This window comes from Hemicordylus capensis, chromosome 4 (assembly GCF_027244095.1).
Source record: "Hemicordylus capensis ecotype Gifberg chromosome 4, rHemCap1.1.pri, whole genome shotgun sequence".
NCBI classification, from domain to species: Eukaryota; Metazoa; Chordata; class Lepidosauria; order Squamata; family Cordylidae; genus Hemicordylus; species Hemicordylus capensis.
The window spans coordinates 237512683-237530688 of record NC_069660.1 but is presented as its reverse complement, the minus strand read 5'-3'; the positions used below and the strand labels follow the sequence as shown (position 1 = coordinate 237530688).

The 18006-nt window shown below is 41.6% G+C and overlaps 1 protein-coding gene across 13 annotated transcripts in view; it reads right to left on the bottom strand.

Moving 5' to 3' along the window:
* Window positions 1-17938, bottom strand: part of PIEZO2 (piezo type mechanosensitive ion channel component 2) — a 469614-nt gene extending 451676 nt beyond the window's left edge. For all 13 annotated transcript variants that reach the window (XM_053247271.1, XM_053247279.1, XM_053247278.1 and 10 more), the window contains exon 1: window positions 17129-17938. In XM_053247271.1, coding sequence (XP_053103246.1) covers window positions 17129-17192 — 64 coding nt within the window. In that variant the 5' untranslated portion in view covers window positions 17193-17938. The remainder of the gene's footprint in view (window positions 1-17128) is intronic.
* Window positions 17939-18006: the final 68 nt, after the last annotated feature.

The following is an 18006-nucleotide window of genomic DNA, read 5'->3' as shown; positions in this document are numbered from 1 at the left end:
AGAGGATGTCTGTCCAATTTCAAAGTCATCTTTACAGGTCTTTGGTTTCACATTAAATTATTTCAGCAGACTTCCGTTGCAATAATGTGTAGCAAAAGTCCTACCATCTAATTAATAGATTGTGGAAAGCAAACATAATAGAATACTCAGGATTTACTGGCTAGTGACAGCTTTTCAAAAATACATGTGATAAAGCCAGTGATGACACTTAGATTTACACATACATTAAATAATAAATATTTACTTCTGTAATAAATCAGAAACAGTCATCTATGACAGCTAGGGAATACTATCCATCTATCTATCATCAAGAATAAGTAATATTCACAAAGGTAGAGCAATACAGAGAGTGGCAAAGAATAATAACTTTATGAGATAGGATTTATTTGCTATGGACATTTTAGTTTGATTGTAGGTTTACATAAGACAAAGCGTACTTAGAGAAAAACTTAGACAAAATTAATTTGTAATGATCGGTTGGGGTGGGGTGAGAGAGATACAAAATCCTTCCTCTAGCTGTGAGGAGTCCTAGGCAGGCTGCCACCATCCACTTTTTAATAAGAGTGGAAAACCAGGAATGGCAAGGAACGTCTAGTTGATTCCTATCCCAAGGCTGTTGGTTTCCACTTTCCCTACAGTATTTGCTGATCAGAACTCTCAAAGTTGAAGAACTGAAAACACACACACCCCTCCTCTATATGCTGTTGTCCAATAAATCCTGCCCCTCGCTCTACATTGGGATGCAGGGATTTGAACCTCCCGGGCTTTCTTCCTTATTTGGAGAAGCCCTCCAGACAGTTACTCTAATTGAGGCCTAGTCCTCCCTCAAGCCTATCACTACATAACTGAATAAATATTAAGGAATAATTCACAGAGAATGGTTCATGGTAGACTAGTTTTCATCAAAATCATTTTATTCACTGATTTAACCAATGATTTAAATCACTCTCAAATGAGATTGATTTAAATAATTGTGAGCGGATTAGAGGGAGTAAATGGTTCAAGAACTGGATATATGTACATCTACTGCTCCTGGGAGATTTGCTTATCAATTCAGACCTTCTCCCAAGCGTGTGAAAATATCCTTATCCTACCGAACAGAACTGCAAATCCCCAGTGTGATCCATCCATCATTCCTAGAGCTACCAACAGGTCTCCAGAGACTCAGAAAAAGAGACAAAAAGTTCAAGAGTGAGGTTGGGTGAATCAAAGGGCAGGGCCTCACAGCTCTCAGTGACAGCTTGGAGAAAGCTCAAGCCTCTAGGTCAAGGTCATCAACGAGGTGCTTCACCTGTTGAACTGGCTGCAGTTGGGGAGATGGAAGTTGTAGTTCAACAACAGCTGAAGCCCTTCAGGTTACCTACGCCAACCAAGGCAATCTGCAGCACAAGCTTGTTGCCCTATCCCCCCCATGTGTTTTTAACATATATTTATCATGCCAGAGCTGAGTGAAAACATTTTATAGGCAATATGGTAGCAAAATCCTAGGTGATATATAAGAAAATTTTAATTAATTAATTAATTAATTAATTAATATCAAGAGTGGGAGAGTCACTTTCACTTCATGAAAGACCGCAATCTGCACTGTTGTCAACTACAGAGTCAGGTGCTGTACCATCAGAATCAGGTGCTGAAATGGCCAACGTATTCCCCTTGTAGTGGTCACAAGAAGAATGTTTGCAAGCATAATGCAGTGTGCACCATTGACTAGATAGCCTGCATGCAAAACTTAAAAATATAAAAATGCAACTCTAGCAGCAATACTACCCACACATAGGCTAGATGTCATTTGAGAAAGATAAAGAGGCCTTGCCCCCGAAAGCTATATTCCAACCAGCAGTAATGGAAAAGAAGGTGGAGGACAAGAGAGACCTTTTAAAGAGGCGAGTCCCTAATATTTAGCAGGGAAACAACAATTGTCCATATCCAGCCCTAGTACAGCCCTTCTGTAGATTTTGAGCACTTTCGGGACAGTGATGCATTGTTATTTATTATTTGTCTCCGTAAGAGGAATTTGTTGAAAAGCAGTATATAAATATCAGGAGTAGAAGAGGAGGCAGAGGCAACGATTACAAGAGACAGATAAAGTCTGTCAATGGCTACTAGTCTTGATGCCTATATGATCCAGATGCAGGATGCCTCTTATTACCAATGCAGAGGATCAATGGTGGGAATGAGAGTGTGCAATCACCTCTTGCTTGTGGGCTTCCCAGAGGCAACTGGTCAGCCACTGGGGGAAACTGATTCTGGACTAGATAGCCTTGCCCTGATCCAGCAGGGTGGCCGTGAGAGGATGCTTTATTATTATTATTATTATTATACATTTATGTCCCGCTCTTCCTCCAAGGAGCCCAGAGCAGTGTACTACATACTTGAGTTTCTCTTTCACAACAACCCTGTGAAGTAGGTTAGGCTGAGAGAGAAGTGACTGGCCCAGAGTCACCCAGCTAGTTTCATGGCTGAATGGGGATTTTTACTTTGTAATAGGCCCACTCAACAGTTTGCACATGGCCTGCCTTATTTCTATAAATGGAAGCCTCAAAATCATATAACTGTCTATATGTATTCAGATCCATATGCAGACACACGTGCAGCAGTCAGTGCAAGACTTAGCGCCACCTTTTTTTTTTATTCAGATCCAAAAGGCACACTTTGACACAGACATTTATAAATGGGCAGGGTATGCCTCCAAGGTATGTGCTATACAAGCAGTTTACAAACAATACTAAGGTTTCCTGCTATAGATAAAAGTGTATTGCTCTCTAGAGATGGATTGCTTTTGCACTTTAATCCATAGACTTCAGACTACATCTCGCATGTGGTCTCCGAGAAAGCAGGCAGAATGAGTTTTATGTTATGAATTATTCATATGCTATCAACAGGACAAAAGATACATTGAACTACATATCAGCGTGGGAGGTGTAAGTAACCTAGTTGTAAATGTCAGAGAGAAGGATATGAAAGGCATAAAATCGGATATCAAACTGTGCATGTTGACAGATGCACTTATATGTATATATAAAATCAATCAGTAAAGCAGTGCAAAGCAGAAGGCTAATAACGTAAAACAATATAAACTCACAATCTTAATAATTGGTTTCTGCATCTCATTAATACATCATGACCCTAAAAACCACACACTCATAAAAGCCACAAGAGATGTAATCCATGCCACTATTTTCTCCTTTGCTATCCATTCGTTCACTTGCACACACACAACCCACATTTTCTTTTCCAGTCACCTACTGCCATGATATCTTTCTTGTACCTTCACCCAGCCACACTTACCATGTTCTGCCCACAAACTGCTGCTGTTGTCTCTAATTCCAAACTACTTCCCTACAGATCCTGATCAAAGAGTTCTGAAATTACGTTAAATTGTGGTTTTATAGATCATGATGCTGCTGCTCCTGCTGCCTCCTCAATTCAGATTCTGTTTCCTTCATCTGTAAAGCTCATGGATTTTGATGAGGAAGGGATGTCAGTACTGTATTGCACAACTTTATTACCTAAGCAATTATTTCCACTGTTGCTCAACAAGTGACACAGTTTTATACAAGAGGTGGCCAAACTGACCAATTGCATTTGTTCCCATCCTCCACAAACCCTGAGTAGGGATGTGATCAATTCGGGTACAAATCGATTTGAATCTAGCTGATTTGGGTGATTTGGAGACAGAACAAATCACCCCTGTGGTCCATTGGCTAGATTCAGGTCCAAATCGAATTGCATCAGATTCTATTTGAATCTATTTGAGATTTGTATTCCTCCTATTAATCCTCCCAGATCCCCAGATTTCTTTAAAAAATAAAAAAAGCTAAGCTCTAGCCCTTGTAGAAGTGGAGTTATGGAGCAAAATGTGTGGTCACTATTTTTCAAGTGTTTAGGTTCTTTGGTGTCTAATAACTTTTCTTCATAATAAATCCCTATGAGGATTAATTATATGCCTTCAATTCTTCTGTTCATTTTGACTGTCATTGGACAGTGCCAACTGTCAACTCCCATGTGCCAACTACACACACACCCACTCCCACCCACAAGGCAGTGGGGTATTACTCAGTTTATGTTCTAGGAATTGTTTTCAAGTTTTTAGACTCTTTGGTGTCTAATAACCTTTCCTCATAATAAACCCCTATGAGGATTCATTACACACCAAAGAGTCTAAACACCTCAAAAATTCCTAAAATATATACTGAGGTTGCGGGTGTGTGTGTGGGGGGGGGAGAATTGGCACATGGGATGCCACAAATTCACCACCACCACCTGCAAAGCAGTGGGGTCAAAATGAACAGAAGAAATCAAAGGTGTGTAATGAAAAAACTAAAGAATCTAAACAAAGAATCTAAACAAAAAACAAAAAAATAAACTGAGTGCCCCAGTGTGTGTGTGTGTGTGTGTGTGTGTGTGTGTGGTGGTGTAGTTGACACATGGCAATTGACAGTTGGCACTGTCCAATGACAGTCAAAATGAACAGAAGAACTGAGGGCATATAATGAAACCTCACAGGGATTCATTATGAGGAAAGATTATTAGACACCAAATAATCTAAACACTCCAATATTCCTAAATAAACACAAAATGAGCCTTGCGGATGAGGGGGTGGGCATAGTTGGCACATGGCAATTGACAGTTGGCACTGTCCAAAGAGAGTCAAAATGAACAGAAGAAATGAGGCATTCTTAGTTCTAAAAGGCATTTTTATGAATATCTACTTCTAACGTCTTCATAAGTGACCACTTCAGCCAATATCCTTCTCATCCAGCTCTACTTAAAGTAAAGCAGATAAAAAACAACAACATTAATAATAATAATAATAATAATAATAATAATAATAATAATAATAATACCATCTCTCTCTGCTTATTCAGGTTTCACCAAACATGAGGACAGATTGCTTCCACAGAATGATAGCATCTCTGGCACTGAGCCTGAACGCAAACACAATAGGCTTATCACCTTCCAATTTCATTGCCTTTGTCAGGTAATAGCACAACACAGTAAGAGACAACATCTGATGATTGAACTATGATGGCAGCTTCACACATTCAAATTAATGATATGAAACACCAAAACATTCAAACTCAGGTGTATGGGTGCAATTCACTTCCATTAAAAACCAATAGTGTTCAGCAGAACATTGATTACACCCCATCATTCAGCACACTAACACACTTAACCCCATTGATTTTAATTGGCTTGAGCACATCCAACTCTATATTAGATTATGACCCATATAACAAGAGAACATGAAATCTGTTTGTACGTACAACTCCTATAGATGCTAAACTGATCAGACCTAAACCATCTGCTGCCTATGTATCCAAGCCATAGTACATGTAACAATACACCGTGATTTCTTTTCTAATACGTCTGTCAACATAAAAAGGTTATCAGCCCAATTTTTTTTCAGGATTCCAACTAGTACATCCCATTTGCAACGTTTGGAGCAGTTTCACAAATCCAAGGAACAGGGAGCAGAAAAACCCATGCAGTACACAAATTGTGTATACATATACATAGTCATTAAGAAGCCTGTAGGGACCCATTTTCAAAGTGTCAGAAGAGCCCCCGCTTTTAGCTGTGCCAAATCTGCCACCACATTTGTGGGAGGGGACCCCAAGCCTCCACCACTTACCCACTGCAAAGCCTCCCACTTCCTGCCATTCCTATATGGGGGACCAGCACTTGCCCAATTGGTGCCATCCCCTGCCTCCCGCTGCTGCCATTTCCCAGTTCATGTGGGAGAGGAGAGTACCAAATCCTGTCTCATAATCCCAGCCAAGAATTGGCAGTGGTGGCAGGAGGAGCTGCCATGGTGAGTGGCAAGGCAGGGGTGTCACCAAGGGAGCTAGTACCAGTCCCCAACATAGGAATGGCAGGAAGTGTGGACCTTGATGAAGCAGCAGGGGGCTTTGCAGTGGGCAAGTGGCAGGAACAATAGCTGAGGGTCCCTCGGTGGCCCTGGGGCAGCTCATGTAACTGGACATCCACCCAATTACAGTTACGCCCCCCGCATACATAAGAGTTTCCCTGACTACAACATAGGTCAAGAATCTTCACTTCATTCCAAGGAGTACTGGAATGTACTGAAATTATTGTACTGAAATCAGCATATTGCACTTATATATCAGAATTTTGTCTTTTGAACACCCATTCTGAAGACCCAGCAATGAAGATCTTCAGCTTCATCACTGAAATACACAGCAAAATTGCTGCCAATTTGGACGATTACAGCCATTGGTACTGCACGCCCATAAAGATAAAGATTTTTGATAAAGCAACTTCTAATGGACTTATCTGATGAATTAACATGAACATCTGTCATATTACCTTCCAAATTAATATGTGTTTTCTTTTCTTTTTAATCAATGTAGGCTGAATCTCAAAAGATTAATACATTTTTATGGCCGTTCATTAGAGGCAAAATTTAATGGCGCAGCAGGGAAGTAATTTACTTAGGGAGCAAGAGGTTGCTGGTTCAAATCCCCACTGGTACATTTCCCAGACTATCAGAAACATCCTGCACAGTAGATGGCAATAGTAAACCCCTCCTGTATTCTACTAAAGAAAACCACATGGCTCTGTGGTTTCCAGGAGTCAATGCCAACTCAACGGCATAACTTTACTTACAGAACATCTGTGAGCATTTAACTATCCTTCCTCCTCTCTCACCTGTCATTTCTTTGCATTTTGAATATTAGATGTATACATTTATGTTTATAGCAAGTCCCACATCATAACAGACCAAGAAACATTAATCCAACCCCTTTAATTATCAAATCAGCCCCCTTAGGCCCTGAAAGTGCTCCCCTTTACAACTCAAGCCTCATCTCTTTGTACCCCCTTCCATATGCATTTCCCAAAACAATGACACATGTGAAAACACATCAGCCCTTCCCAGCTCTTTGGCTGTCATTCATCTTGGTCTAGTTCATATTGTGCCTTTTTAACAGTTACACTAATAACTCAGAAAGCCAGTTATATTACCATAGAGCATGGGTTCTCAACCTTGGGTTCCCAGATGTTGTTGGACTTCAACTCCCATAATCCCCAACCAAAGGCCATTGGGGCTGGGGATTATGGGATCTGAAGTCCACTAACATCTGGGGACCCAAGGTTGAGAATCCCTGCCATAGAGGACCAGGGAGATCCCACATTCCAATGAATGCAGAATCTCCACTCAGTTGTCTCTAACTCACTTTACCACTACAGCTTAAATTAGCCCATATTTTTAGCAGCCTACCAGAGAACTGCCCACACTTCTAATTAAAAGTTATTTTTCAGTTAAATGATTAGACAGTTAATTCTAAACTTTTAATATCATATGTTGTACATAGCAAAGCAAATATGTTGCACTGCATGCTTATATGCCATTCTCATTATACACACTATATATATATATATATATACACACACACACACACACACACACACACATATACACACACACATATGTATGTATAGCGTGTGTGTGTGTGTGTGTGTGTGTGTGTGTATTATACACACACACTTGTTTTCAAAAGGTCTCACTCAAAATATTAACTTTTTCAAAACTCAGTTAATGAAGTTGAAAATCCATTTTTCAGGAGAAACATAATTCCAAATATAGACTACATAAGCATCAACAGACATGTTGCATATATCAGCCCCAAGAAAACCAGTACTGGAACAGAAGCTGTTCCAATGCTATGAGAATGAGGCAGGGAGCAGTGTTCCCTCTAACAGGGATTCCTAGATGTTGTTCACTACAACTCCCAGAATTCCCAACTGCAATGGCCTTTGGCTGGGCATTTTGGGAGTTTTAGTCAATAACATCTGGGAATTCCTGTTTAGAGGAAACACTGGGGGGGTGTCACTTTTTTTCCATGAGCACTCACCCCAGTACCCCTGCAACTTCATTAGCACTCTAAGAACTTTGGATTTGTGCAAGTGTTGAATAAACAGAATTGTACCAAGATGGGACATTTCTGTAATACATCTGTGTATCTCTAAGCCACTTATTCCAGAACTAGGAATAGTTTCCTTTCCTCTTACTCTGCCATGGATTGTACTATTCTATTAAACAGGTTCAAGTGGGTCTGAGAAAGTTCAGCAGATTTCAGGGCATAATCTTTAACTGAGCCAGAACTCAAAAGCTATTAAGCCACCCCAAAAAATAATTGTCTCTTTAACTATAGAAGCACAGTAGTGCCTCTGTCAGTTGAGGGTGAGGTTTCTTGTTCAACCCACTGGTTCTCTCATTAGCCATTGCTAGAACATTTAAATCACTACCTATCCCTAGAGAAGGCCCATCTCCTCTAGGGCTAGGTTCAACGTTTTCCCATCGGCTTTACTGTACAGGAAATACGCAAAATTACCCTATGAAGAAAGGAAATGTCCTTGCGATCAGGCGGTAGAAACTATGGCCCACATTTTATTGAAATGCCATATATATCAGGACATAAGGCATCAATTAATTGGTCCATTATTAAAAGATCTGAATGGAAAAGACGATGACCTGGTGGTAACGTACTTATTAGATGACAAGGATATATCAGCTTCTGCCGCAGTAGCCAAGTTTTGTTATGTGGCCTCAAGATTACGGCCTTCAAAGGAGGAGTGTCTCTAAGGCTTCTGGGAAGCTACAATATGCACATGTACTCCATTTTAAATGATTAACTGGTTTTTATTTAATGTTTCAAATTTTCTGGAAGTATTCCCCCCCCTTTTTTTTGTAAATGTAAATGTGTTGTATCATTTGGTCAAAGACCGTAAATAAATACTAAACTTTAAATCACTACAACTGTTTTCAAATGCAAAAATCCTCGATGCTGCAGATAAGTTTATATTATCTTCTCCTCTCTCTCCTCACCCTTTTAAAATTAATGAATTGTGTGCAAAGTAAAACCTGAAAGCACCAAGAATTACTGTGGTTTACATCAATTTAGTTTGTATTCACTTATCAGACAGAGTCATTATCACAAAACAGTATTCAAAATAGTCTCTTAGCAGCTGAGATCTTACGAAGATCAAACATTATATTTAGAAACAGGTCTTCACGGTGTTATCTAAACCAATCAATTTGTGGCAGCACTCCCCTGATACCATAATGTGTACCTCCTGCTGTGTACAGTATTTCTAAAATACTGGTGGTAAGAAAGAGCCTTTTAGTTTCAATATAATTTAGTGCAGCAAACACTTCTTATTTCTCCGCCACAACATGTGGTGACAGCCAACAACCTGGATGGCTTTAAGAGGAGTTTGGATAACTTCATGGAGGAGAAGTCTATCATTGGAGGGCTACTAGTTGGAGGGCTATAGGCCACCTCCAGCCTCAAAGGCAGGATGCCTCTGAGTACCAGTTGCAGGGGAGTAACAGCAGGAGAGAAAGCATGCCCTCAACTCCTGCCTGTGGCTTCCAGAGGCATCTGATCCTAGGCCTGATCCAACAGGGCTGTTCTTATGTTCTTAACCTGAAGACTACTCAAAGAAAAGGTTACATGCATCATTTTAAACAAGCACAAAGTACCTCAGCACTTATGCAATATTAACAGAACTTTTCTGTTCCACTGCAAAAATCAGTTCATATTTCAGTCATTCTGAAGAGACTTCTTTTATTTAAACCCACGTTATACCTCAGCTGTAATACAAATTAACACATTTTATTTAGGAATTACTCATACTTACAAACAATACCACATTCACCCTTATCTATTCACCCTCCATATTGTGCTGGGACAAAAACATTACAATCATTTCCCTCTTTTTCATCTTTAACCGTAATGAATGACCATGTATGCAGTCTCACAATGTAAGTGCAGAACATAGAAAAGTCTGGAGCCAGTGTGGTGCAGTAGAGCAACAGTGCTTCCCGCATGGGGTAATATTGCTGTTTTCCCAAGCTTTCAAATAATGCTGTACAAAGGTATTCCACAGATGGCATTTTGGGAGACCTGTTGAGTCCCACACTGTACTCTTTAAAATAAATCAGATACAGAAGATTTATTGAATAAATCAGATAGCGAATAAGAGTTAGGGTAGGAAGATCCAGATTTAAATCTCCATTTAGCCCTGAAGCTCACTGAGTGACTTTGGGCCTTCAGCCTAGCCTACTTCACAGAGTTGTGAAATTAAAAACAATGCATACCACCCTGAGCTCCTTGGAGGAACAGTGGGATATAAATGCAATAAATAAGTCATGAAATGTGAAACTTTTACTATTATTTAGAATAACTATCATTTCATAGAACTTACACTAATACAAATAAGACCAGAGGAAACAGAAAATATTAATTAAATGAGAGACTTTTTCCTCACATTTGATTATTTTAGTTATATGAAGTATTTTAAATGACTCAGGTTGTTACAAGTCTACACTTGACAGCCTTCAAAACAGAAGCCATAACCCCCCATCAAATATATTCACACAGAGTTGGCCCAAGGTATTGTGGCAGCTGAGGAAAGGCGCAAAATGCCAGTCCCTTTGCAAAACCAGCCCTTGCAAGCTCTGTAAGTACGACGGGGGGCGGGGGGATGGTTGTCAACAACCTCCTCTCCTCCCCTCATGCTTCCTGATAGATTTGCAACAAGCATAAAGAAAGATGCTCCTTGCAAAGCTTGCAAGGGGCTGCTGGGATGGCAACATTGCAGAGGGTGGGGGATCTTGCTGCCCAGTAATCTGTTGCATGAGGCAACCGCCTCACCTCTCTTCATGAAAAGGCCACCCCATATTCACCTGCACAGAGATGTTTCTTCCCAAGTTCCAAAATCCCACAGAACATCATAGGCAGATGGTGACACAAACAGCACAGGTTAACTAATCTTTTTTTTAATGTTTTCTATTAGTTCCACGAGAGCATGGATGAAATACTCCAGAGAATTTTGGCTGGGTCTTTTTGCTTTCCTCAAAACTTCTCAAGTGTTTTTCCCATGCATGAGTCCCCAAAGTTTGCCTCAGAATGTAATACCAACTCTAATATTAAAATAAAGAAAATCTGCTTTCCAGATGTACTTTTGCCAATTCAAACCAAAGATCTAGCAAGTCCAAGTCTTACTGGCAGCATTTTTCCAAGCTCTTGGGCAGAGATTCTTCCTTGCCCTACCTCCCAAGGTCCTTTAAAAGAGGTGGTGAGGGATTAAGCCTTCTTCCAAAGCCTGTGGTCTACCACTGAGCTGTACTCCCTCCTCAAATGCAAACCCACAAGTCTCAAACTCATGCCATGCTTGCTGGCTTGGATGTGTGCCTTATTTCACAGACAATAAGGAGTGTCAAAACAATGGCAACTCCCCCCCGCAAAAGGCAGGGCAGCAGTCCCTACCACAGCACTTAACATCAAAGACCTGGGAAGAAACTCCACTCTTCAGCCCAATTCCTAATATTATGTCTGTTCAAGCCTCTTGTACCTCTCTTCCCTAAGATTATAAGTATACTGTGTTTTCTCCAATTTTCTAAAGCACAGTGTGCTTCACATACTCACTCTCCAATATAGTAAGGCTCAATCAAATGATTTGAGAGCCCTCTGAGATAAAGGACCAGGTAATCTGTACACTCTGAAAGCCCTCAAGTCAAGGGTAGCATCCTAAATTATTTATATGGTCATGCAACAAAACTTAAATTTTGTCAGTTATGGCTTTAGCTGCCATAAACTCAAAGTTTGCATTCACAAACTTTGTGAATTTGTTTACAAGGCCCAATGCATAAACAAAGATTGAAGTAAAATCTTCTGGATACATACAATAGTCCACAAACTAGCCCACCGCCTCTCATTACCCATTGCTGTATAGGAATGTGGTCCATCCCTGTCTCATGAAAATAAAATCCAAATGTGAAATAGTATGTCAAATGAGCTGATCACACTTAGAAAGAGGAACTACAACCAATAGAGCTCTCAATATAAATTTATTCACAGACTCACAAGGAACTTGTTTATGCAGAGCAGTTTTGCCAACATATGCCTTAAGCAACCATCTAAACTGGCTTTCTACCATGATGCACTAGCATTTCCAAGCTACTGTGCTACTGTGCCTCCAGATCAATTCAGCAAGGAAATGCTTCCACTAAATGCTACTGTGTTTAAGTGAATCCAAGAGTAGGTTCCCCCTCCCCCAAGTTTTTTATATTAGATAACAGGAGATTGTCTTAAATTCAGAGTCCTGTTCCTTTTGGGTAAATGCAGGTATAACCTGTATTTAACCTATGCTTTTCAAGGGGTTCATTTTAAATTCGGAGTAGTTTTTGATTTAGGTAAATATGGTATTGACTGGACAAACACAAGTAAAATAGACCTCAAGAAAATGTATCAGGCCACTCTATACAAATATGTCACAGGGTGGGCTATAAAACGTATCTGACAATCAACTGTAACAGGGTATCATTTTTTGACTCCGTACACTCCCTTGGGCACACCTACAAGAAGTGCTTGGCATGTCCCAAAACCCTTTGCAATGAGGTTTAGGTTGTTTGAATCCCTGTAGTTCCATGCCTGTCATTCATTTCTCCCCCTGCCCCCAATGGCTATTTGGAGACACAAAGACAGTCACCTCCTCAGGCTCCACCTCCCAGAACACATTTCTCCTTTATTTACATAACTCTGCCCCGCAGTTTGTTCTGCAGCAAGAGAGCCTAGCCACGGCCTTCCCTTAGTAGAACTAAAACAAGTCTCCGACTCTTCCCTAGTTCCTTCACCCGAGCCTGTTTGGCCTCACTGACCTCCTCGCTTCATCTACCCAAACTTTTTCGGGCTATGCTTACTTGTGTTCCTGCTCCCTTCTCTAGTTCTTTTGATCGAATCTACTTGTCTTTTTGCCCAAATTCTGTCTAGTTTTGTCTGTCCCTGTTTTTCACTCCTCCAACTAACCCCAATTTGTGTTTTCTACCCCAACTTGTTCACGTCTCTCATCTAGTCCTCCCTGCTACCAATCTGGATCTCCAGATCAACCGAAATCTACTTTCAGGTGTGTCTTTCACTTCACTCTACTCCCTCCCTGGATCTTTTCTCCAAATTGTCTTTTCCACAACCCAGTTCAACTCAGGTCTAACCCAACCATCTTTCCTGTATCATCCTCCACCCCCCTTCCCTTCCTCGCATTTCTTAGTATACTGTATAAACATACAGTCTAGCACCCAGAGGTTAAGTGTTAGCACCCAGACACGTGAACCATCTTGAGTGTTCTGCGTAATGTGGGAATGTCCTGCAGGTTCTATTTTACAGTATGAAAACCCAGACCCATGAACATCGTAAGATGGTAATCCCCTCCATAGCATTTATAAACCACCCTGAAGGCTCTACAAGAAGTTTTAAAAGAGAAAAACACACACCATTTAGAACAAAGTGCTCAAAACAACAGGGATGTGCACGGAACCGGGCCTCTGAACCAGTTCAAAGAACTGTTGTTTCTGCTGGTCCGATGCTGGGAGATGGCTCCTTAAGGTCGAGGGAGGGTGCACTTACCCCTCCCACCGCTTTCCCCCCCGCTGGCACTCCATTATTTACTGAAATTCATGGAGCGGCAGCAGGAGGTCCCTGCTGCCCCTTCCCCAGTTGTTGGCCAGAAAGGTGGAAGTACCATCTGCATGTGCGCCTGTCATCATGCCCGCCCGCCGCACATGGCATGCACACGTCACACATGTGACATGCATGGTGGGCATGCGGGCACAATGGCAGGTGCATACGCAGACGATACTTCCGCCTTTCCGGCCAACAATGGGGGAAGGAGCAGCAGCGAGGTACACTGCCACCCCATAGATTTCAGTAAATAATGGTGTGCCAGTGGCGGGGGAGCAGCGGGGGGAAGCGGCAGGAGGAGGAAGCGCACCCTCCCCTACCCTTAAAGAGCCACACACACACACCCCGGCGTCATACCACAGCTCTGCGGTTCCATGCACATCCCTACAAAACAATTTAAAAATAATTCAAAACCAAATAAAATAATTTTAAAAACAATTTAAAAACCTTGGAAGGCCAGGCCAAACAAGTAAGTTTTTAGGGCTCTCTTAAAGGCTGACAGCAAGCCTAAACTGCGGATATCTGCCGGGAGTGCATTCCATAGGCCAGGAGCAGCTACAGAAAAGGCCCAGTTCCGAGTCATCACCAGACATACCAGTGGTTACTGGAGATGGACCTCTCCAGATGACCTCAACGTGCGATGGGGAACATACAGAAGAAGGCACTCTCTAAGATAGCCTGGACCCAAATTATTCAGGGCTTTAAAGGTAATAACCAGCACTGTATTTCACCCAGAAACATATTGTATTCAATAAAATATATTTTTATTTGGACTTCTAAACCTGTATTTGTGACTTTCCTTGGGAAATTGCCTGTTTTATAACCATGTCTACAAGTTCCCAAAGGGGCTCAACAGCCCCCCGCTCATAACACTGCTTACCTGAAAGGAGTTGTGAACTTTTCACTTATTCCCAGATTAGTGGATTATTGCAAGATTAAAATAGAAGCTGAATACAGAGCTAGCAAGACTATCACAATTTGCATCAAGGGGTTTTTATGAAAATGGCCTCTTTGGAAGATGGTCTGTCAGAAGACTGTGGGCAGACTCACCTACTGCCTTACTTCAAAAGGTAATTCATGTATATGTAACATGGGATACGGGAGCATTTCACACCTGCTTTTCAACAGATGCAAATACCAGGAGGAATTATTTTTTTTGCCTTTGGAAGTAACAAGATTGTATTCCTCAGAAATCAGAACAGACACAAATGAATTGGTGTGTCTCAGACAGAAATTGAATGAGAGGGAATCAAAAGGAAGATTGTGTCTGCATAGGTGTTAAAAATCCTTTGCTATAAGGAAATCCAAAGTGCCTTCTGGAGATGAACTATTTCTTTAAGAGTACTTCAGGCAACATTTCCCAGATAAATAAAACAATTACAATTCAGCTCAAGCCTAATAGCAGGCAGTTTTGGGCAGCCTCCAATGCTTATGTCTGAGTTATGAGGAAACCTAGATTCTTGATTTAGAACTACTCAGGGAGAATAAAAGCACTGAAACCTGTGCAATAGCCTTGACAATCTCATCCGGCGGCTGAAAGCCCTTAATATTTGGGATGGGTTTCAGAAGACTAATTAGGAAGGAGTTTTAATGAGATCCACACCATCAAGGTCTGGTCTGAGGGAGATGAGGTTGCTGCTCCTGCTGTAGGCACAGGAAGCAAAGCTGTTGTGGAAGGTGCTCAACCCCAGGGATGCATTTAGCTAGCCACTCCAGAGCAGTTTTGTCTCAAACAAAACAAAAAAAACAACCCCAAAACCAGACACCCAACCCTCATTCCACAGCTCCCAGGATATGAGCACAGAGCTCATATTTTAAAAAGCAATGCGGTGGGGGGGGGGGCAGAAGCACACACAGCTCTAGATGTGCCTTGGGCAAGCTAACCACTGTGGTGCCCTTGTCTCTTCAGGCAGCTTGCCCTCTAGCTTGAGATTCTAGATCATGAACCCACAAGATGATGGTGGGGCAACTGGGATGAAGGACTAGATGAATCTTCCTATAGAAGACTGCCACTGAAATGTAGATACTCAATCCACTGAAAATGCATATTAAGTGAATTATTACTTTACGATGTGAACTATAAAGTTCTGTGGTGGGACAGCATTTCCATATGCTCTCTCTCTCAGCTTCCCACATGAATGTCCAAAATGAACATGTAATTGTAAGGAGAGAGACAACTAGCTTGGGTAGGTGGGGATGGTGAACTAAAATAAAGTTCATTTACTCAATTGTGAGAAAATGCTTTTGAGAAAGTTGTGAGAAGTTACTCCATCAAGATGTGACATTATGCAGATTTTTCAACTAACAAGGAATCCAGTACCGCCACCTAATTATGTGAGCAATGTATCTAAGTCACCAGCACCTCAAAACAGAGCACAGTGTGTAAACTGGATTTATAATTACAGCAATTCAGGTTTATGGAATGTGCTCACACAACCTTTAGGTCACAAACACTTCTACATCCACAAATGTTTTGCAATTAAGAAAACAAGAACTGAAGGTAAGTAACCCAATTCAATTTTGTCTGAAACAAACATCAGTTCTCCATGTGCAAAACTGTTCTTCAATATTTAGACTCGCACAGCATGATTTTAAATCTTGGGACATAATTCTTGAGGCTTTTTATGCATTTTCCCAAGGCCACAGTAATCCTGGTGGTATTTCAGTTATACTTAAAATAAAATTTAAATAGATGAATGGAATAAACACTTCGAACATTTAACGGATTCAACAGCTCTTGTTTAATACATCATTCCCAATCTTTAACTACACATAAAAGTATTTCAGTTCTGCAACATTAAAATATTAAAATAGTTCATTTGGTTTACTATTTTTCTAAGAAGATGGCATAGATAATTCTAACCACAAGTGATGGTTTGACAATCTAGAAATAATTGCCCCTTATCCAAAAACTAGAATAAACCATTCTTCCTCTGTCTAAAACAAACTCAGACTTTAAAAAAACAAAACAAAAAAACAGGAGTACTGTAAGTTTAGATTTCAATTGAAAAGATAAAATGTAAAGATGATTTTCCAGGTGCAGTCTTCAAACACAATTGCTTTGAAGTATATTAATTTGGGATCAATGCAGCATACCTCCCATTAAAAGTACTCAAATCGCCCCCCTTCCCATCTAGCAGCTGTATAAAGTGTACTTTAGATTGCAGCACAGAATTATTTTCAAGAAGTGTTAAATACAGCTTTAAACTTTGCAAACTCCACTCAAGTACTGCAATGCTAATGATTTAAGCACTGTTTACACTCCATGACTGCATTAATTTCCCTTTAATTCAATGTAAATTGGCTCCAATGCTGCTGACGGGCCAGGTGAGTTCATATGAAAAGTTTGAAAGCAGACAGAGTAATTGCCACAAAATTTAAAAAAAAAATGGTAGAAGGTATTCATACAGAATGTATAAACAAAGGATCGGAGTGGTGGTGGGGGGGGGAGTAATATTTGTTGTCGCATTCATTGCGGGACGACAACATGACTTCGTTTACAGGAAAGATATCCAGTCCTAGAGATCAAGAAAAGACCATTACGAAGACACTTTAAGACCACCCACTTATAGAATGAGGGTCTTAAATTACCCTCACCCCACTAACACCCCTCCTTCCTTCCCAGCAAGAAAAACTTCACATACCAGTGACTAGACAGATGGGGAGTAGTAGTCTGAAGATCAATCCACACACCACTTCTGTTGCCATCGCTGGAAGATCGGAGCAGGTCGAGTCTTGAGGAAACAAAGGAGAGCCGTTCCTGCTTGTACTTAACACCAGTTACCAGCTCCCAACTTTTAGGTCCACCCTTGTCCAGGGCTGGAGGCAGGAGCAAACGAGCATTGTCTTTCTTGCTCTCCAGCAGGCTTCTTCTCAGGAGCCCCTCAACATCTCCGGAGCAGCCCGTCCAAAAAAAGGTGGGCGGGGGGGGGGAGGAAAGGAAAAGCAAAGGAACCCGAAGCAAAGTGTTAAGATCAGCAGAGATTTAAGTACAAAGCGCACACTTTCTGTTGAGGAGAGAAGTTATTTTGTTCACTTCAGAACCATTTTGCTCTGCCCCGCAACGGGGGCGGGCAGGCGGGGGTTGCTCCTTGCCTTGGGCTGATCAAAAGGAGCTGTCTATTTTGCGCATGGCTGCGCTTGCTCCGTATTTCTAAGAAGCCGTGTGAGTGAGATTCACAACGGGCGCCCCGTCCGGAACCGGAGCTTCGGACCCTACAGTACGGTCGAAGAGAGCAGCCGCCAAGGTCTCCCGAGCAGTTGCTGTAGGGTAGGAGACACGGTCGGAGCGCTTGGAGCTACCCTACTGTAGGGTAGGAGACACGGTGGGAGCGCTTGGAGCGGCTCTCCGCGCGCTTCTGCGCTGGGTCACGGCGGGCGAGGGGAGCACCACACTCTCCTCTTCGCCTCCACGAAGCTCCTACCCGCTGCTGCACCGCGCGACTTTGCCTACATTTCTCCACCTCAATGAAACTTCGCGTGGCCCCACCCCCCTGGGGGCGGGCCAGACGGGTTGGCTAGC